This window comes from Talpa occidentalis, unplaced genomic scaffold, assembly GCF_014898055.3.
Source record: "Talpa occidentalis isolate TD23 unplaced genomic scaffold, MPIMG_talOcc4v2.1 talOcc4.5, whole genome shotgun sequence".
Lineage (NCBI taxonomy): Eukaryota > Metazoa > Chordata > Mammalia > Eulipotyphla > Talpidae > Talpa > Talpa occidentalis.
Window position 1 is genome coordinate 98,891,432 of NW_023604861.1, and position 22,901 is coordinate 98,914,332.

The 22,901-nt window shown below is 44.7% G+C and overlaps 1 protein-coding gene across 5 annotated transcripts in view; it reads right to left on the reverse strand.

Annotated features, from left to right (window-relative positions):
- Window positions 1-2,017: 2,017 nt before the first annotated feature.
- Window positions 2,018-22,901, reverse strand: part of KANSL3 (KAT8 regulatory NSL complex subunit 3) — a 55,024-nt gene continuing 34,140 nt past the window's right edge. For 2 of the 5 annotated variants that reach the window (XM_037527874.2, XM_037527875.2), the window contains exon 21: window positions 15,465-19,229. In XM_037527874.2, the coding sequence (XP_037383771.1) occupies window positions 19,209-19,229 (21 nt within the window). In that variant the 3' untranslated portion in view covers window positions 15,465-19,208. Of the gene's footprint in view, window positions 2,147-11,593; window positions 11,884-15,463; window positions 19,230-22,901 lie in introns of those variants that run through there. The other 3 variants (XM_054701879.1, XM_054701877.1, XM_037527876.2) reach the window with 3 other exon arrangements.

Here is a 22,901-nt window from a genome sequence, read left to right on the forward strand (position 1 = left end):
AGTCATTTCTACCTCAAGAGTTGTGGGCATTCAGTGAAAGTTCTTTGTAAATGCAAGTTCTGGACAAATGTGAATCATCATCTTCTTCCCACAGTTCTGCTTGCCAGCCTGACCACTCCCTGCCCTGCCCTTTACCTCAGTGCTTTTGAAACTCGTGTAAGTGTGCTGACCCCTGCTTTCCTGCCTGGCTTCAAACTGAGTCACCCAGACCTTTGGATCTTGTCTGGGTCTGGGTCACGAATGACAAATCCGTTTAATCCCAGGTACCAGCTCTAATTAATTGATCGTATTGTCTGTCGCTTTGGGTTGACTCAGTGTGAATGAGAGAGAGAGAGAGATGCAATTGATTAGTAATGTCTGCCAAGGACCTGGAGGGGAAGGTGCTCACTCGCTACAGAGGTGCAATTTTGTCTGTAGTTCTTTTGCTCTCTCATAGATAGATAATAGATATACCAATGTCTATGTACACATACATACGCATGATGACTAGCTGCTGTCTGACAGATGATGGGTTGTCTAACTTTAAGTCCCTGACTTCACTGCCACATCTCAGGTCCTTGCCAAGCTGTCTGGTTCTCCTCCCATGTGAGCAAAGCTAGAGAAGCAGAACTTGGGCCATGGAGTGAAATCCCAGAAGCCCAGGTTTGGATATCGCTCACCCATAGCTACCTAGTTGAATACCTGGGTAGGAAACAAGGAAGCAGCTTCTTGGGAGGAATCCAGCTACCCCCACCTTCCCTTCAAAAAAGGTCTCTTTACTATGTGGAGGATAATTTATGCTCAACCAACAGAGTAGAATAGAAGTGAACCAATTCTGGTGTCATTTGTAGAGAAACTAGTGGTTTTTTTTTTTTTTTAACTTTTAAAAAAAATTTATTTATACAAGCACTGGGTACAGTCAGACGCGCCGGAGGGTGAGAAAATTCACCGGAGCCAGAGCGGGGAGCAGAGCAGGTAGACAGATGAAATACACTGCTGAGGGGACCAGTGGGCGGCAGGAGAGGTCTGCGCGCCATGTGGGACCCTCGCTGGTGACCGGGGATCGAACTGGCACTGCAGAGGCTACGGGGCAGCTCCGCAACCCAGCGCTCAACCGCTGTGCCACTGGGGAGGCCAGAGAAACTAGTGTTTTTGATATGGGGCTTGTGGCCCTGTGTATGGGGGGAATCAGATGATAAAAGAATCATTCCAAATTCCAACTCTGATCAACTCCCACCCCTCCCTGCCACCTGCATGAACCTGGCTTTACAAGCCCTCCATTGTCCTCCAGTTAAACCTCAAGGCCTTAGTTTGTAAGACTTTTCACTAGCCCTGCTTCCTCCCCATTCCCCTGGAACTCTTCTGTCCTCAGCATCCCTGCCCCTCACAGCCTATCTGTGGGCTAAACCCTGAGACACCACTGCAGTTCCCCAGCAGCATGGCCCCCCCTCAGGTCCTCTGGGGCACAGAAAACATAAAGCACCAATCTCAAAAACATTGTCTCCACTGCTCCCGCTCTTCCCATGTGCCCCCATGGCACCCAGCGCTTCTCCTGGCTGGTCACTGGCAGACCTGTTCTGGGCCAGCGCCACCTTCCCTGAGGGCCATGAGTGTTTCCTGTTCACCACCAATCCCCAGTTCTACCTAATCCCATTAGACAGCAGTCCTAAACTCACACTTTCTGTTTTTTTACACCAATTAAAAAAAAATTATGGTGCGTGTGCCCATAGCCAACATCAGACGCACCCCACACCCCAACATCAGACACTTCCCCAGGGGCTTTGAGGGGTTCCCAGAGGCTCTCCAGTGCTGGGAGCCATCCCCAGGCTACTTCTGGAGAACTGCTCCTCGCCCTGTCGGCCTAAATCACAGGGGCCCTGCACGGAAGAGCGCTTTCCACCAGTCCGCTCAGCACCCTGACTTTGGAGAAAGGCTAGAAAACACACACACACACACACAGAGCTGAGAAGGCAGGGACAGTTAGCAAGATTTTATTAAGCGGAGGACAACAAAGACAACACTGCTTCTTGACGTTGCTGTTCAGCCTACCCCACAGGGCAGGTGCTGCACCCTGCTCCTGACGTGGGGTTTTGGGGCAGGATCCAGGCTGCAGTCACCCTCTGCAGGTCCGGGCAGTCCACACCTGGGAATCTAAGTCAGACGCTCACTGGCTCAGAAAAAAAAGGAAGGTTTGTTTGCTTAAACCTCCTCTGAGCTTTTACACTCTAAGTCTTCATTCCCTGTCCCAGAATGAAGCTCTCCTCCTAGCTGTTAGTGGATAGCCCAGACAAGTGCTTCAAACTGTTGGAAAACAACAACAAACTTTTGAAACTTGGAAGGGCAGGGACTTTGGGTTAAGAAAAATGGAATTAAAGACTTGCAGCTGGCAGGGATGACTCCCCCATCTAAGTGCCTCTATAAAAGCCGAAGTCCCCTTCCTTTTCTTTGAGACACTCCTTATTAATGAATGTTCTTCTGATTAATTAAGAGTTTCTCCTGGGGGCCTCCCCTGGTAGCGCAGCGGTTGAGCGCTGGGTTGCGAAGCTGCCCGCAGCCTCTGCGGCGCCGGTTTGATCCCCGGCTGCTCCCCGGCCACCGGAGGAGGGTCCCACATGGCGCGCAGACCTCTCCTGCCGCCCGCTGCTCCCCTCAGCAGTGTACTTCGGTCCTTCTGCCTGCTCTGCTCCCCGCTCTGGCTCTGGTGAATTCTCTCACCCTCTCGTGCTTCTGACTGTACCCAGTGCTTGTATAAATAAATCTTAAAAAAAAAAAATTGTTAAAAAAAAGAAAAAGTAAAATGTTGCAACTGCTGTGAAAAACGGTTTGGCAGTTTCTCAGAATGCTGAACAAAATATCCTGCAATCCAGTGATCACACTCCTAGGTACTTACTTAAAGAATTGAAAGGGGCTCAGATAGTACTTAAACACATAGTTTAATGTATAATCATTCATAAAAAAAAAAAAAGAGTTTCTCCTGGATTATCCAGTGTATGTTATCTTTCACGCCAGTCCTTTTCATGTGAGGTGCAAGAGGAATCCTGGCTTTGTTTCTGATGGGGGGAAAAAATGTGAACATTCTCCAAGGCTAAGGGGACAATGCCAATAAAGAAGAAACAAGTGGAGAAGTACTGGTAAGAGAGATGAGATTATCTACACACTCAACAATTGTTGGGTCCCACGCCAGTTACTAAGAGGAGTGCAAATGTAAAGAATATATCATTTCTTCCCCGAAAGGACCCACGGCCAAGGAATGCAACATGACATGAACATAAATAGTCATCATATGAAGCCACACTGCTGAGTGCTGTGGTAGTGATGTTGCCATTTTCCAAAATGAAAAATAAGAGCTGTGGAATTTCAGCTCGGGGGAGGCAGAAAACAGAGAATTGGAAAGGAAAGCTGATAAAGGCTGACGGCGAGGCTATTTCAAGTGGTAAAAACTGAATAAATGTGTGGCAGCAGAGAGTCATGGGATCCATGAAGAATTAGTAAGTAGTACAGTTTAGCAGAAACGTGGGCTGGGGCAGAGGAGTCGGGATCCAAGCACGGAAGGTCAAGTCTAGACATGGTTGTGCAAGCACTGGCAGAGAAGTAAAGGTCAATGCAGATTTTGAGGGATAAATTACATAGCGTCACACAATAAGACATGAACCTAACTGCAGGGTGGAAGATGGATTATAGAGGCTGTGTGCTTATAGAGATGATGGGATGAGGCCCTGAATGAAGGAACTGGCAGAGGGCGTGGGTTGATCAGGAGATTAGAGTAACCCGCAGACAGAATCTTTGCCTAATGAGTGAACGGAGGCAGGTGAGCCGGAGTCCCTCCAGGATATAATAATGGTTTTATCGTGAACCGTCAGTGCTCCCACAGGCCGAGAGAGATGAGGCGAGACCATGTGGTCATGGCAAGTGGCAGTGCCCGGAAGGACAAGGAAATTGCATCATGAGTAGAGGAGGCAGGGCTGAGTGAGCCTCCTTTGGCTGCAGGCTCTTTGACAGAAGCAATCAGGTGTGATTTGCCTTTGTCCTTGCCTTAGTTTTTGCCTCAGCTGGCATCACGCCTTTGGCTTAGTGTGAAGTCTTGAAAGTACATGAGGCGACCAAGGAAGAGCTGAGAGGCAGAGAAGAGGAATGCCAATCAAAATCGCCCAGAATACGTCTTTCGTAAAGAAAGTGTCCAGGGCCTCCCCTGGTGGCGCAGCGGTTGAGCGCTGGCCTGCGAGGCTGCCCGCAGCGTCCAAAAGGCTGAAGGTGGCAGAGAGAGAAAGAGGCATGAGTGGGGGCGGGGGGAATCCAGGTGTGCCAGTTCTGGACACTGAGGCAAAGGACTCTGCCAATGTTTCTTATTGTTGGCTGTGGAGCTCCATGGCCTCAGAGAACTACAATGCAGGCACATCTAAGAAGCTTCTTCTATCCTAGCCTCTGAAGACCTGCAGTGCTGTCTAAAATTTTTATACCTAGAATTTTCCTGCTGTCTCTATCCCTTGTTGGTCAAAAGCATGAGAATTGGCCTCAACAAACAAACAACAAAGAATGTTTTTTTGTTAGAGGAATGAGAAGAAAAGTATGCCAGTTACTAAGTTTTCATTGTGTCATATACATCGTACTAATGTTACATATTATAGTTCCAAATTCATAGTCTTTTTGGCTTGTGTTCCTGGGTCTAGAATTCAGCAAACCACAGTTTTGCTTTGCCTGATGCTTCCCTGTTAGCTCTGCTAATAGGAGCCTGCAATGCTGATGGAGTAAAAAGGGACTTGCTTCTTCTAGCTACTTCTCATTGGCTCCTACTTTCTGTTCCTGTGTTACCTATGATTAAGGGGATAGACGAATTTTAGCTCAAGTTTGAGTTATAATGGACCCAGTCCTCTGTAGGTACACCCCTTAGTTGTGCCTCTAGTTCCTGAATGTGTAAGTGGAATAGACATACTTGGCAACTGGCAGAGTCCCCTCCGCACTGGCTCACAGTGATGCTTAGTCCGTTTGAGCTGCTATAACAAAACACCAGAGACCGGGTAGCTTATAAAGAACAAAAAAGTATTTCTCGCCGTTCTGGAGGCAGGGCAGTCCAAGATCGAGGCACCAGCAGATTCAATGTCTGCTCAGGTCTGCTTCCTCACAGAGGGTGCTTTCTTGCTGTGACTTTGCATGGGGGACCAGCAAGCTGTGGATCCTCTCTTATAAGGGTATTAATCCTAATCATGATGGTGCCACCCTCATGATTTAATCTCATTTGAGCCCCTCATTCCATTAAAACAAAAGGCACAGAAAGAGGTGACTTTACTGGCTGGGGTGAGTGATTCCAATTACCAAGGGGAAATTGGAGTCACTATCACACGATTATGACAAGGAAGACAATGTGTGAAGCCCAGGGGACTTGTGGAGCTGGCTTCTGTTTAGCATTTCCCCACCCCCCACACAAATGACTCTTGCTGTGCTTGCATGACATATGGACTAAACTGCTTAGGAAGAGAAAAAAGTCAAGCCCACATATTTAAAAATTTCTTTCCCCTTGTTTCATTTCCCCTTCTCCTGCTGCTCACCCTTTGCCCGCTCTGCTCCAACTCTTAGCTTTCCTCCACCGGTGCATTCTGGCCCACTCCCCGGGTCTGCTCCTCCACGCCCTCCGAGAAGGCTTCACCTGAGCAGCCCGGGCAGGGACCCTCCAGGAGAAGTTCCCTCTGGGACAGTCTGAAACAAAGACTGGTTCCCAGCTTCCTTAGCGATCACTTCAAAGCCAGCAGGTTGTGGATAGAAGCAGATTCCCGGCCTTGCTGGGTCTCTCACAGTATGTAGATGCCATCTACCCATCCAATTAGCTGCTTTCAAAACCACACACTATCCAAGTCTTCCCAAACCAGATTTTGTAAAGAGATGACCTTGCCTCTTATCACCCACAGCTGCCACCTCTGGGCGCTGGGAGGAGTGTGATGGGAGTGTCTGCAGCCAATTGACACTTTGCTTACTGTCACAGTCAGGCATGAGTTACAGGATTTGGTTTCCAAACATAACAGCATCGCCCATTTCAAACCACGGGTGCCACGTCAGTGGAATTAACCAGTGTAACTCAAAAGTACAGGCTCTAGAGCTAAAGTGCCAGTCTTCAGCGGTCATTCTCTCACCAGCTGTGTGAGAAGTTACTTCACTTCTCTGTGCTTCAGGTTCTTTCTCATCTATAAAAGTAGGGAAAGATGGCCGAGTAGGAAGCACCAGGCATCTATGGCCCCACCTAATAAGCGCACTGGCATCATCTGTCTGATGTAACTGTTGTGCAACTCTGGGATTCTATTGAAGGCTTGCAATTTCCAGGGAAAGACTTGCAGGGTAAATTTTGGTTCCTTTGAGGGAATATGAGCAATTATCTTGGCAAAGTAACTGTGTGCCAGTGCCCCACCCCAATCAAGGGAAGGGTGGTTGTGCCAGTGTTCCTGGAGCAGCTGGCACACAGCATGTGGGGGTTAAGTGGACAACGGGACTCTGCCCTTCAAATGTTGGGGATCTGTGTTCTGATTGCTGACTGATGCTTGTGATGGCAAAAGCACACACCAAGAGGTGGTGAGCCATCGCTGCGCGCCTTCCTGCATGTGGTGAACACCTCCAGCCCTGGCTGACGTGACTTGCGCACCACTTGGTCTGGGTGGCGATGCAGCCTGACAGCATGAATGCATCAATATCTAATGCCACTGTGGAATCAAAAAATTAAAAATGGTTCTGGTGGTAAGTTCTCTTATGTGTGTTTTAACAGAATTTAAAAAATAATAGCAATAACTGCTTGGGGTAAGGCATGAATAGGAGCACTGAGGGTTTACTATTCTACTCCTTAATTGGGGGGACAAATCAAGGCCAGGATGCAAGCAGCACTCAGCATCAACTAATGAAGTAGAGGCTAAGTGAGGGTCAGAACAGAATCCTGATTCAGTGTGTCTCCTAACAATAACTCAGTGCTATGTTGGCATTCCTCTCCTGGGTGTAAGAGGCTGCAGCAGCTCCCAGAATGAAGTCCTTTGGAGGAAGGAAAAAGAGGCCACCACAAGGCAGACCTCCCCCTTTTTATCAGGAGGAAAAGCCTTACTGCTAGCCCCTGGCATATTCCACTCAGGATTCACTGGCTAGCACTGAGCTACATGCCCACCCCTTAAGAGGGCTAAGTCTTCCTTCCCCAGCAAAGGGATTTTCCCCTTATTCTTCGACAAAACCGAAATTTCACTAGTAAGGACACTGGGAGAGCAGTCATCAGTTTTTGTTTTTGTTTTTGTTTTTAAGATTTATTTATTTATTTATACAAGAACTGGGGTACAGGCCAGATGTGCGGGAGGGTGAGAGGATCCAGAGCCAGAGCGGGGAACAGAACAGGCAGACTGACGAAACACACTGCTGAGGGGAGCAGCAGGCGAGACAGGAGAGGTCTGCTGCACCATGTGGGACCCTCGCCGGCTGGCCAGGATCGAAACCGGCGCTGCAGAGGCTGCGGACAGCCTCACAGAGCAGCGCTCAACCGCGTGCACCACCAGGGGAGGCCCCAGTCATCAGTTTATGTTATACCATCTTTATGATGTTCCTTGGCGACCAACATTAGACTCTTCCTTTGCCCAGCATCAGTGAATATAAATTTACTTTCTCCTGAAGAGAGTTTAAGGACTCTTTGTTTACTTGACCTACTATGTAGTCAGAGCCACAGAACCAGTTTCAGTTTCTTTTCCTTTCTTTCCCTTTAAAAAAGTGGTTAGAACTCTGTCCCTGGTGAATCCTCTCACCCCCCGCATCTCTGGCCTGTACCCCAGCTCTTGTATGCATAAATAAATAAATAGTTTAAAAAAATTAAAATAAAAAAGTGGTTAGAGCAGCTTTATTCATCATTACCAAAACCGAGAAGCACCCATGATGGCCTTCAATATGTGAATAAGTAAATAAAACTGTGGTACAATTTTATTACTGGAAGATTATTCAATACGAATGAGAAATGAGCTATCAAGCCATAAAGAGACATGCAGGAAACTTGAGATCATATTGCAGTGAAAGAAGCCAGTCAGAGAAGCCAGCATACTCTGTGATTTTCCAGCCATGACATTTGGAAAAGGAAACGTTTTGGAGACAATGAAAAGACCAGTGGCTGTTAGGGGCTAAGGGATAGGGAGAGTTGAATAGTGGAGCAAGGGGATTTTCAGGACAGTGACACTCTTGTGTATGATATGCTAATGATGGGTCTGTGCAATTATATAGTTGTCAAAACCCACACAAGGCACAACACACACAGTGAACCCCAAACTCCGGGGGATCATGATGGTCATGTAGATTTAACAAATAAACCACTCTGCTGCAGGATGTCGATACTGGGGAAATGGTGGGGGTGGGGGGTGGATCTCAAAACCTAAAACTGCTAAAAAAGACTTATTCATTAAGACAAAGCCAAATTGTCTTCCTATGGCTAAATACTTGAAGCAGCAATATAGTGACTTCTGGGCAAATCTTGAGTACAGAAACCAGACGTTCATAAGTGTTACCTCAAGGAATGAGGCAACACTGAGGATGACCAGGACACCGCACTGCCATCACTGGGCATGTCAATTTAGCTTTGGGTGCGCCATCATTTATTCTTTTTTTTTTTTTTAGATTTATTTTTATTTATTTATACAAGCACTGGGTACAGTCAGAAGCGCGGGAGGGTGAGAGAATTCACCAGAGCCAGAGCGGGGAGCAGAGCAGGCAGAGGGACCGAAGGACACTGCTGAGGGGAGCAGCGGGCGGCAGGAGAGGTCTGCGCGCCATGTGGGACCCTCCTCCGGTGGCCGGGGAGCAGCTGGGGATCGAACCGGTGCCGCAGAGGCGGCGGGCAGCTTCGCAACCCAGCGCTCTACCGCTGCGCCACCGGGGAGGCCCTACCATCATTTATTCTTTATGAAGACATGGTCCATCCAAAAGGAATGACATTGGTGTGTTCAAATCCAGTTGCTTCTCGTCCCCCACTGTAATTAATCCTTTGTCATCTTCTTACTTCTCTCAGCATATTTAGAGTATAGTATATTTTTTCTTTTAGGGCTGGGGATGAGGCCGTTTGTTTGGGGAAGCTCAAGAAATGGAAACCTAGACACCCTAAAAGGTCACAGGCTCCGCTTTCCTCTGTCCCTGGAAATGTCATGTTCAAGTTACAAAAGCCTTTTATGGGGAAGGTGGCGGGGAGAGGGTGGGGAGGGTGAGGGGGGGAGGGAGGGTGAGGAGGGGTGCTGTAGAGAAGGAGCGGCCAGGCAGCAGGCCTGCAGGAGACTGGAGGTATCTCCAAGGTGGGAGACAGAGACACCCTTGGGCTACAACCATCTGACACCAGAGACTTGAGGCAGAAAGTTCTCAATAGAGGTAGGAGTGGGTTGTGGATTTACAGTTTTAGAGAAAATGACTCTTGCAATTCTTGCCTATCTTGCCACCACCATGGCTTCCTGAGCTGAAGTTACCACTTCAACCGTATCAGTCTCTCGCACTCACCTTAACAGATCTCTGGAATCCTTGTTTTCCTTTGCCATCTGCGTCTCCTCAAACATAACAGCAGTTTGGCCTCCTTGTTTCAGGAATATCCTGGTTACTTTCACAATGACCAAGTTTCATAACCTCCAGTAAACCTCACTTTCTGGCCACTGGCACTCAAATTGTTGACACCAGTTCTACAAAGTGTCCTAATGCACTTCATTAATTGGAGGCCAAATGACCAGTAAAGGAAAATTGGGCAAGTTTTCTTTTTCCTAGACTTGACTGCTGCAGTTGAACAAAACACTTGGTTCCACTTGATGTTCTTTGTTAGGTTCCTCATAGACAGGACCAATGGGAGATCATATTCTCCTCATCGTAATTCTTCCTCAAAATAATTCTCACTGCAGGCCTGCTGCCTGGCTGCTCCTTCTCCCCAGCACCCCTCCCCTCCCGCCTCCCCCGCACCCGCCCCATAAAGACTGACCCACTCAAAAAAAAATTCTAGCAGCTTTTGTAACTTGAACATGACATTTCCAGGGACAGAGGAAAGCAGAGCCTGTGACCTTTAGGGTGTCTAGGTTTCCATTTCTTGAGCTTCCCCAAACAAAAAAAACTCTTCCCATGAGGAATTGTGGTACCAGCTTATTATAGATAAAAGCTACACGAAGCTGATCTTAACTATTAACAAATAAGTACAGAAAAAGATGAGAAATAAACATAAAATGGAGTGATACATCTGGTTGATGAGATTATAAACTTCCTTTTTTATACTTTTCTGTAGTTGCCAAAATTTCTACTCAACACAAAGGCCTTTTATAGCTGAAGAATACATCTGCTGTGTTGGCTGTTCCATTTGCTCTTCCAGATCCATACTTGTCCCCTTTCTTGTGTCCTGGGGCTGCATCCCAGGAGGCTGACCTACATGTACAGCATTGCTGCTTTGTTTCCAGCTTCCAGCTGGGTTTAGTCAATGGGATATTCCAGCAGGAGAGGTTCTCAATCTCCTCCTCTCCCTAAACAACCTGTGTCCTTCTCACAGCAACTCCACGGTTACAGCTCTTGCCAGAACCCAGTAACACCCCTCCACTGGGTCATGGGTCATAGCAATTTTCTGTTATTGTGTCCTTCACCTTCCCAGTATTTTTTTTTTTTAAGATTTATTTATTTATTTATACAAGCACTGGGTACAGTCAGAAGCGCGGGAGGGTGAGAGAATTCACCAGAGCCAGTGCGGGGAGCAGAACAGGCAGACCGACGAAATACACTGCTGAGGGGAGCAGCTGGCGTGGCAGGAGAGGTCTGCGGGCCATGTGGGACCCTCACCCGGCAGCCAGGGATAGAACCCGCACTGCAGAGGCTGTGGGCAGCTTCGCAGCCCAGCTCTCAACCGCTGCGCCACCAGGGGAGGCCCCCCCCTCCAGTATTTTTTTTTTAACCCTGTCCAAGTGGTCTCCTCACTAGCTGACGTGCACTTTGAGGAAGCCATTGTTTTCTGCTAAGAGTTAGCTGATAGCTCTATTACTACACCTTATGCAATATGGTGTACACCTGTCCACTCATAGTGGAAGACTTAAGGTTTTGTCGATTCACTTAAGCATAGTCACAGATAGGCTATGCAGCTCTTGGCATCTAAACAGCAGCAGAACCCATCCTATGGCTTGCTGACGGCTTGCACTGTAGCATCCCTCAGCAGAAATGCCATTAGAGGAACTCCAGGCCAATTCTCAGCCTCCTAGAGATAGGGTCCTGGTCATAACAAAATATCCTTTAAAAAGTGGTAACATATGGGGCCTCCCTGGTGGCGCAAGGGATTAAGACGCAACCTATGAAGCAATCCGCAGCTACTGCAGCACAAGTTCAGTCCCCCGGCCAGCCAGGGAGCAACCCACATGGCACAGCAGACCTCTCCTGACTTGCCCCCTGCTCCCCTCAGCAGTGTATTTCATCAGTCTGCCTGTTCTGTTCCCCGCTCTGGCTCTGGTGAATTCTCTCACCCTCCCGCGCTTCTGACTGTACCCAGTGCTTGTATAAATAAATAAATAAATCTTTAAAAAAAAATAAAGTTTAAAATCAGACAAAATCTATCTACAGTGGCAGAAGCGGTAGAGAGGTTACTCTGCAGTGGAGGGAGATAGTGTGGTGGTGTCCTGTGCTCACTGTGAAAATTCATCACACTGTACATTTTTCATTGTGTACTTTCTGCATGCATACTGTACACTCATCTCTTTTCATACACAAAAAAAACATTAAAGAATGACTTCTTGAATCCAAGTTTCATATGTTTCATGGCTGATTCTGGTTCAAACTTCATAGCAGATCTACATTTTCTTTATGGGAACTATTCAGATCTTGTCTTGACAATTATCCTGAGTTTTCTGTTTCAGACTTCATGTCAATCCTTTCAAACCAAGTCCTTTCTGTTTTCTTTCAATTCTAGATAGTCTCCTGTTTAAAAAATTTCATTTTCATTTTTCTCTGAGATGCTCATGTTGTATTATTTCTACTATTTTACATATCTTTGGCTTTTCTATTTTTTTTAAAGATTTATTTTATTTATTTATGCATACAAAAACTGGGGTACAGGCCAGAGGTACGGAAGGTGAGAGGATTCACCAGAGACAGTGTGGGGAACAGAAGAGGCAGATCTACTGAAATACACTGCTGAAGGGCGCAGTGGGAGAGACAGGAGAGGTCTGCCGCACCAATGTGGGTTAGCTCCCTTGCTGGGGATCGAAATCATGCTGTGGTAGCTTGATAGTGCGGAGACTTTAACCCCTGTGCCATCAGGGAGGCTCTCTCTGGCTTTTCTTGATGACTTAAAGATTCCTAATTAAAATCTTCCAACTCACTAATTCATTCTTTAGCCACATCCTTTCCACTTTTATTATCCCAGATATCTTTTTTTTAATGTATCTTTTTCCATAACTAATGTTTTTATCAGATTCTGTTTTTTCTTAGTGTTTTAGTTTGATCACTTCTAACTTTAATTCTTACAAATACCCATCTATATTAACTTCTTGGTCTATCTAACCAAATATCTATGCTTCAGGAGATATATACTGTCCAGTTGTTGCCCTCTTATGTCTTCAAATGTTTCAGGGGTTGGTGTCAATGATGGTCAATGGGGAACTTTCATTCCTGTGATTAGTAATGAGGCCTCCAATTTACATCCACACTGTGTCTCATCCCCACTGTGGTTAGCTTTAATATCCACCCCCACCTGGTGGTAAAAGGCATGCTCCCTTCCCACGGTGTGGTGTCAGAAAAGGCCTAGTGGAAAGTCAGAACACTTACCACTGGCCAGGAACAAGGAAGACACATAACTCCTGAAGTGTAAGCAGAGGCCATGTGAAGAACTGTAACAAGATAATCCTTCTCATTCCAGTGGAGCCTTAATGGGGAGCTGAAACTTAAAATCCCACCCAGCAGTAAAGAGGAGGTGCTTCTCAACCCTAGTAGCAATGAGAGCTGAGCAGGGAATCCTAGACTTTTTTACATCACCGGTAGTAACAAAGCTGCCAGATCAATGTCAGCCAAGGCCTATTAAAGGATAAAATTTAAATAACATTCAGAATTTCACAAATAACTAAAACATCTAGGTTTCAACCAAATTCACTCAAGAATTTATTAAGAATCAGCAAAATTTCAACTTGGATGAGAAAAGACAATGTCTATCAACATTGTGATGATACAAGTACTAGAATTTCTAGCACTTGTAGAGGATTTTATTTTTTATTTTTATAAAAATCATCTGATTTTCTTTTTTAAAAAATTTAATTAATTAATTAATACAAGCATTGGGTACAGTCAGAAGCGCGGGAGGGTGAGAGAATTCACCAGAGCCAGAGCGGGGAGCAGAGCAGGCAGAAGGACCGAGGTACACTGCTGAGGGGAGCAGCGGGCGGCAGGAGAGGTCTGCGCGCCATGTGGGACCCTCCTCCGGTGGCCAGGGAGCAGCCAGGGATCGAACCGGCGCTGCAGAGGCTGCGGGCAGCTTCGCAACCCAGTGCTCAACCATTGCGCCACCGGGGAGGCCCTACTTGTAGAGGATTTTAAAGCAGTCATCATAAAAAAGCTTCAGTGAGCAATTCCAAACACACCAGTGAAATGAAAACAAAAATCTCAGCAAGGAAACAGAAATGCAAAGAACAAAATAGAAATTTAAGAACTGAAAGATACTACAACTTAAGTGAAAAACTTAAGGCACGGGTTCACCAGAAGAGAACAAAGGAGGAATTACTTGAACTCGAAAACAGAACAATAAAAATTACACAAACGAACAGAGAAAACAATTAAATCCTTCAAATTTGGCAAAAAGGCATAAGCCTAGAGATTCAACTGAGTGAACCCTAAATAAGATAAACCCAAAGCTCATACCAAGAAAAATGATAGTCAAGTCTGAGAACTAAAGACAAAGCAAAAGCAAAACACATACACACACAGACAGAGAGAGAGGGAGAGAGAGGGAGAAAATAACACCTTACCTACAGGAGAAACAATTTGAATGACAGCAAATATCTCATCAGGAAGTATCATTTTTTTCAAGTGATGAAAGAAAAGAACAGTCAACCCAGAATATCACACACAGTGAAAATATCCATCAGTAATAAAGAGGAAACTAAGATATTTTCAGATGAGGGAATATTTAAATTAAAAGCATTTGTTGCCGGGCCTCCCCGGTGGCGCAGTGGTTGAGCGCTGGGTTGCGAAGCTGCCGGCGACCTCTGTGGCGCCGGTTCGATCCCCGGCTGCTCCCCGGCCACCGGAGGAGGGTCCCACATGGCGCGCAGACCTCTCCTGCCGCCCGCTGCTCCCCTCAGCAGTGTACTTCGGTCCTTCTGCCTGCTCTGCTCCCCGCTCTGGCTCTGGTGAATTCTCTCACCCTCCTGCGCTTCTGACTGTACCCAGTGCATGTATAAACAAAACAAACAAACAAACAAAACAAATAAATAAATAAATATACATGCCTCTATTAAAAAAAAAAAAAAAAAAGCATTTGTTGCCAGCTGATGTTCTTGAAAATAGCAGCAACAGGAGTTCTCAAAAAGGCAAGGAAATGATGAAAGTAGAAATCTTGGAATACCAGGAAGAAAGAACAGTGGAGAGAATAACACTTCACTCAAACTGGTAAAAGATGGTTATCAGTAGACTAATAAGTTTGTGTAATATGTTCGCATATACACATATGTAACCCATGTTTTTATTTACAAGTTCATATACAAAATGCAACATGCAAAAAGAGAGGAGGAGATGCACTAAAAAACACTTGAGATAAATTAAAATGGCATTCTAAAAAAAAAAAGTTGAAGTAACCCACTTGAAGGCAGGAAGAAAAAGAAACAAAAAAGCCAAAGAGAAGAAAAAAACTAAAGTGGCAGACACCTATAATTATATTAAATGGAGATGATTTAAAAACACAAATTAAAAATCAGAAACTAACATCAGGCCTGACATCTGAATGTTAGATAAAGTAGACTTCAGAACTAATAAAATTACCAGGTACAGAGAAAGAGACATTACATAACGACAAAGATCATCCACCAAAATGAGTTCGTGTGCATGACAGAACTGCAAAGTATGTGGAGCAAAATCTGAATAGAACTGAAAGGAGACACACAATTCTATAGTTACAGTTGGAAACTTCAGAACAATCTCTCAACAACTGATAGAACTTGACAGGAAACCAGCAAGGACAGAAGAACTAGATAATCCCTATCAACCAAATTTCATCAGCATTTACAGGACACTGCATCCAATAACAGAATATACATTCAAGTGCTCCCAGAACATATACCAAAAGAGCCCACAATGTTCTGGACTGCATACAAACTGCAAACAATGTGAAAGATCATAATGAGGTATCACTATGCACCTATTAGAGGAAGATTACAAGAAAAAATAAAAATGCTGGTAAAAATGCAGAAAATCTCTGTTACTGGAGGGAATGTAAAATGTTAGTTATGCTGTAAGTTTGGCAGTTTTCTAGAAGACTGAAAACTCACCATATGATCAGTCACTACACTTGACATTGATCCCAGAGAAATGAAAACTCATAATCACACAAAAATCAGCTTAATTGCTCACGACAGCTTTATTTGTGACAGCCTCAAAGTGGAAACAATCAAGATGTTTCTCAATAGGTGGTTACGGAAACTGCTAGATCCGTAACATGGAATACATTCAGCAGTATAAAGGAAGGAAATATTGATACACACAATTTGGACAGACATCAAGGGAATGCTGAGCAGGAAAATGCCAACCTTGAAAGGTCACATACTGTAGGGCTCTATTCATGGATCATTCTATACGAATGGCTGTCACAGGTTAAGAATGACGAGGAAGTGTATGGGTAGCAAGGAGAAATTTGTGATGATGGAATAATTGTGAATTTTTAATAAAATGACAGAACTATACTATATGCATATATTGTGCCAATGTTAATTTTCTGGGTTTTCTTTTTTTGGGGGATGGGGGAACACACCCTGTTTTTTGACTTTTTATTATGGAGTATTTCAAACACAGAAGTTAATAGAAGTGGATTTGCTTCAATAGTCTCCAACATACAGCTAATCTTTTTCTGCCTATATCCCACTTATTTATTCCTCTCCCAATGATTTTGACAAATCCAAGATTTTAAATCATTTTATCCATAAATATTTTAGCAGGTATTTTCCAAAATGTAGCCATGAAACCATTATCACACCTGAAGAAAAACAAACTCTTCCTTTTCTATCAGTGGTGGAACCTGCTGAGAAACTGGTTCCCCAAATTTTCTTGAAGGAGATAGCATTTGATCTGAGATCTAGAGCAGTATTTTTAAAATTATCTATAGTTAAGAACCAGTTTTTGTTTTTCAAAATTTCAATATGATGGGGATGAGCACTTCTGCACTCCCTTCCGTCTTTGTTGGGTGGGGTGGAGGTAGATGATGAGCAGAGGATTCTAAACACTCAGGACCAAGGGTGAGGGACCCCACCTACTGACTCAGGCCCAGCCCAGAGCTCCAACAGTCACCCCAGACCTGCTGGCACATAAACTGAAAGGGGTCACATGAAGGTCAAGCCACCATCACCTCACCTCCACTTCAGGTCTCCCCTCTTAGAAACCCAGCACAGTGTAGAGTAGAATAAACACTGATGTTAGGCTGCCTGGCTTCCAGTCCTGCTGTTGCCACTTTCACCATATGACTTCTATGTGACTCAGTCTCCTCACTTGTAAAAAGGGAATGACAGTAGCCACCTTACAGCACCTCGCCTCTGTGAGATGATCACAGGCATTACCACGGTATCTTAGCTATTATTTTCTGTGCCCCTCTTCACTTGGACAGTTACCAGTGTAAATATGAGAAATCAACTGAAAATAAGCTGAAGCCACCAAAGTTTTAATTTTTCAAAGTTGTTTTTGCTAACATAAGAACAAAACCATCCCAGTGGTTCAGCTCTAAAACCCATGCTGCCCAAGTCTGCTAATGGCGGGGACAAAAAAGATGGAAGGCGTTCCATCATCAGTGACCTCTTCCCAAAGCACAAGGACTTCTTTCAGAGGGTATCGACATACATCTGTCACCCCAGAATTTAATGAAAGCCTTCCTCCTACATTTTAGGCAGTAGTATTACCTTTGACATTATAGACTCCAGGTCTGCTATCGAGGAAAGTTTCCTTTTACATTTCAGTAAGCATGGCTGGAGAAGAGTGTAACGGGGGGATATAACTATAGACTTGAACCACTTCTGCCCTTAGCCTGTCTCTCCAAGGTAAAGAGTCAATGTTCTTACAACTCTCCTTCTCCAGTTTTGGCATTCTTCAAGGTGGACAACCCAAGCCTCAGGAAGTCATCCTGGGGAAGCATACTAGCATTTGGACAAATGCGGGAAGGTGCATTAGTGGCCCCACATACACCAGAAGCAGCCCCTCCAGTGCTGTCTCCCAAGTCATGAATGGGTAGTTCAGGGCCCTCTGCTTATATTAAAGGATTCCTAAAAGCTTCTCATAATCTCACAGTCTTACTGTCCTTGGCTCCTGTTGGTGTGCTATTTTTCTACCTATAAAGTTATCAAGCCCCTGACCTCCGGGGCTCTTTCAGATTTCATGTTTTCTCAAATTTTCCATTTGAATTCTGAAATGCCTCCTGAATTTCAGAAAGCAGTTACCTACCAGCTAATGCAAGCATGCACCCTCAATGTGTGTAATCGCTAATGAGACCAGCTCTGCAGAATGTCAGGAAGGGAGGGTAAGATGTTTAAGATGCTGTCTCCACTCCATCACATACAACCCTCAGTTGCCTATAGTACTCCGACCTGCTTCATCTGACAGCTGTGCACACCAGCACTTCCTTCTGACTGCCACTTAGATTGGCACAGATTTGAACCAGGTGGACTGGTTTTGACATATGCTGGACTACACTGCAGCTATGGCATGCCATGGGCCTTTCCTGAGTGGGTTGCCATATATACCGCCTTGGCCGAAAACGTTCTGCAGTATGGAGGGGGAAGGGAATCTGCTCTGGAGGATAGATTCTAAGCCAAATCTGAAACAACTTAGCACACTGTTGTAAGCAGGTAAGGAAAGGCTCGGAGCTCCATCTTTAGCTTCATTTTTCCAGAAACCCTCACCTCTAAGGCTCAGGCTGATGCCAAGAGCCACGTACAGTAGAGTTACTGCCAATAATCTTCACACTTCTAAACAAGAGCACAAAAAATGCACGGAACAGAAACATGGCCTTGTCTTCTTGATGCCCAAGCTCCCTGTGATGGCCAAAGGATAACTCAGCTGGTTATCCCTAGTTCACTTCTAGGCACTGGAGACAGAGATTTCAGGGGTTGGGGTTTCTTTTCTCTGACTTAGCAAACTCTTCTCATCTCCTGTTGAATAAAGAGTTCCTTAGATACTAGATGTAAAGCCTTAATCCAAATTGTTTTCATCCCAGGACTTATTGGCACATCCTTCAAGTCACTTCATCTGCTGTTCCATTCCTCTTCTTCAGCCTCTTTGGACCTGCAGGCTCTCTGGACACAGGTACTACAAAAAGCATGAGAAAAAAAAAAAAAAGCCAGCTTTTACCTCCTGGCGACTACTGCTTTCCACATCTGTATTGGCCAATGGACTGAAAGATGGCAACTCAGTTCTTTTTGCCCTATGGTGGGCCTGGAATTAGGAGTTTCCAGGTTTCAGCAGGCTACTCGGTATCTTGTGTGGTTCCTAAGTAGAGCTGCATGAAGAAAAGTCTCCCATGGTTGCTCAGTGACAGCAACAGTGATGTTCACAACAAGCCCTCTGGCAGTCAACAAGAAGTCACTTGGCCTGGATGATCCTAGTCCCCAGCAAAGGACTCTCAATCCTAACTCCTGCAGCCCCAGACCACACAGACGTCTCCTCCCAACTCAGCAAGTGGGCAGCACACACTTCCAAAACGAACTCCTGTATGAAATGCAGCGAGCATTCCAACACTGACACTTGGGTCCAGTCACAGCTAACACTGGGGAAGAGGTGCCTTGGATCCACGCACGGCCAGATCTGCTGGGAGGCCCGGGGACTCTGGGAACCCGACCTGTAGAGGCTGAAGGACAATGTTCCCCCTGCTGGCACCGTTATTACCAAGCCCAATGGTGTCATGAGACCAAGCCATCTAACTCTGAAGACAGCTGGTGGGTGGCAAAATGACTCTTAGAGAGGTCTTCAGACAAGCGAACAGCTCAGCAGGAGAGAACGACTCCCAGGGCACGCCGTGTTGCAGCATCACGACCTGATATGGGACATGTCCCACGGCATCTTCAGGGAGCCGGAGGCAGACGCTGTGGCAGGAGAGGAGAGGTAGTGAGCAAATGTCAGAACTTTGCCAGGTTAACACATCCAGACCCTCTGGCCCCATCATCCCTCTTCTGAGAATTTCTTCTAAGAGGCATTCCTCAAGACAGGGAAAGCTGGATGCATGTGTTGGAGCAGCCAACGGGTTAACAGAACATGTACTCTAGAGGCAGAGTCTCCACAACTTTTTAGGGAAAGTGACAAGCTCTCTGAGTCTCCATCTCATTTTTAAGATACAGATACTAGCACTACTTCCCAGGATTGTTGGGAGATTGAGACAATCCACATAAAGCATTTAAAGTATAATATGTAGTCAACTACAAAGGTTAGGAAGAAAATGGAGGGAAAAGGAAATAGGTGAATTGTTAAGCATGACAGAATCAAAGGGAAGTCTTAAATGACTTATTTGACAATAACATTTTTATACACCATGTCTAATTCTTTTGTTTTTGAGGAGAACGCCATGAGATGTTGAGCCCTGCACCTCAGAAAGAAGGAAGTAAGATAGAGCTTCGTCATAAGATTTCACTATTCTAGATTTCACCTTGGAAAACTCCTAAGAAGCTTTTGAGAATGCAATAAAGGGAGCAGATGGAATGCTCAACAGAAGAGTAATGAGGAAGGGTTTAACAATCAAAACCTCAATGGAGACTGACCTCAAGCTGTCAATGGAGCTGTATCCTATTTGCTCACCCTGCCCAAAGACAGGGCTATGCACAGATCACACCTCTGTCCTGATGAGTATGCACTCACTCTGCCAGGAGCTCTACAAAGGCTGGAAATAGGTCATGGTGGGTGGACAGCTAGAGAGGTGGTGATGGTATGGCCAACATGCCAGAAAAGAGTAAGCTCTGTTACCACAGGAAAGAGTCCCTGTACTTGGGACTCTGACGCAGGGGACAAGTCTCTTTCCCTCTCTTTCCTCTCAGTCTCTCAGCTCTGAAGTACACAATATTCCAGTTCTATAAAGTAAACACACAATAATATTCATCCAGAAACAAAACAGATAATTAAGTGCTGCACAGACCTTAGAGAAGTCTAGTTGATGTTAACGATCTTATTTCTTTTAAAATCCATACACATTGTACTGTGTGACCCAAAACTTTAAAAAAATTTATTTTTTCAAACTTAAAAACCATTATCACATGTAAAAAGGCTAACAACTCCTTAATATAATACTTATCTCATTAGTGTTCAAATTTTCAGTTGTGTCATAAATGGCATCAATGGTGGTTTGTTTCCCAACCTCTAAAAATTCATCTTCCTAAAGCCTAAAGAGATTCTGAGACAGCCTCTACTAATCCCACCACCACAACAACCACTGACTCAGGTCAATCTCCTCATTAGACTAGATAAGAAGACGAAAGCCCAGAGAGGTTAGATGATTTGTCTAGGACCACAGGCTGGGGGGAGACGGAGGGTCTGAGCCAAAGCACATTGTCTGGTAGTATGAACAACGACTGAGGTAACTGCTAGAAGCGTTCAAGTCAGCAAGTCTTCATCTAATAATACCTCTTTGTAAGAAAAGAATCACCATCAAAGCCCTCCTGGTAATTATACTCCTATTTTACTAAAATGAAAACTATGTTCTTGAATTAATTCCATGAGGGAGAAGTCAGATCTTGATCTTTATTCTGTGCTTCAATTTAGCAGTGAAAAAGGATTCGCAAAGGTCTCTGCTACTTTCTTGTCAATACTAGCTCCCTGAAGAAGATCACCTAATAGAAGGGGAAGGCACCACACAGTGGGGACGTGCACATCAAGAGGCATCAGCAAAGGCCTAGACTGCCTGAGAATAGGCTCAAATGGCTTCACAGGTCCTCTACAACAGACCATGAAGGAATTAATAATTTCTGTGCTATATAAATGTCTTAGAATATGAGAAAAAAAGGTAAAATATTTTCCATCACATTCTATCACAAAAGAATTATCCCAATTGTACAATTAGACAAGGCAAAGCACATACACACAAAAAGGGGCTGAAGGGACAGGACAATCTCACTAATAAATGCAGAGGCCAAAATCCTAAGTAAAATAAAAGCAAATAAAAAACACAGACATGCTTTTCCTCTGAAACGCTGACTTATTTTTGTTTTGTTGTGTACACATTAAAAATAAATTTAGGCCTGGGCCTCCCCGGTGGCGCAGCGGTTGAGCACTGGGTTGCGAAGCTGCCCGCGGCCTCTGCGGTGCTGGTTCGATCCCCGGCTGCTCCCCGGCCACCGGAGGAGGGTCCCACATGGCGCGCAGACCTCTCCTGCTGCCCGCTGCTGCCCTCAGCAGTGTACTTCGGTCCTTCTGCCTGCTCTGCTCCCCGCTCTGGCTCTGGTGAATTCTCTCACCCTCCCGTGCTTCTGACTGTACCCAGTGCATGTATAAACAAACAAATAAATGAATAAAATACATGCCTCTAAAAAAAAAAAAAAAAAAAAAAAAAAAAAAAATAAATTTAGGCCTGAAAAAATAAGAGAACAGGACATACTGAACAAGCCACTGAATGTGCAATTTAGATAGGTCAACATTAGAAAATCTATTAAAGTAATTCATCATTTTAACTGATTAGAAGGTGATACTCATTCATCTCATTTGATTAAAAAATAACAATGGACAAAATTCAAAACCCATTATTTATCAAGAGAAAGAGAAAAGAAAAAAGATGGCCATAGCAAACTAGAAACACAATCAATACTTTCTCAACTTCAAGACCTGCACTGTCGAACAATAATATAAAGCTAGTGTGGTAATAAACAGTTCAAGGTATAGATGAGGCCTACAAGTACACAGTAATATAGAACGTGAAAGCATAAGACTTCGAATGAATGAAGAAAGGATGGTCTCATCGATAAAGTTAGATGCTTACCTCACTTAATATACAAAAATAAATTCCAAGTGGATTAAAAAACTGAAGGTAAACAAACAAAAGCATTATAAGAGAACATAAAAAAGTTTTGGTATGAAATGATGAAAGAGTTCTGGAGAAGAAGGCGGTGATGCTTGCACAACAGTATGAATGTATTTAATGCCACTGAACTATAAACCTAAAAAGTTAAAGCAGTAAATTATATATATGTATATTTTACCGCAATTAAAAATATATATATAAAACCCCCAAAAAGATATTCTTGCAATGGGAATAGCTGTCTTAAGTCACAAAAGGCCTCAGAGCCATAAAGACAGTTGGAAATTTTAACTAATAAAAATTTTAAATGTCTGATAAAAAAATCCAGAAATAAATTTTTTTTAAAGATTTATTTATTTATGCATAAAAGAGCTCAGGTACAGGCCAGAGATGCTGGGGGTGAGAGGATCCACCAGAGATAGAGTGGGGAACAGAACAGGCAGACTGACTGAAGTACACTGCTGAGGGGAGCAGCAGGTGAGACAGGAGAGGTCTGCTGCACCATGTGGTTTTCTCCCTGGCCGGCCGGGGATCAAACTCATGCTGCAGAGGCTGTGGATTGCTTCATAGTGTGGTGCTTAACCCCCTGAGCCACCAGGGAAGCCCCCAGAAATAAATATTAAAAGATAAGCACTTATCTTAAGGTCTGATGGCTTTAGCAGTTAAGTCTCAGCACTATCAATGCTAAGAACTGAGTTCGAGCCCTGACTAGGGAGCTAACCCATATATGGCGCAGCAGACCTCTCCTGTGTTGCCCGCT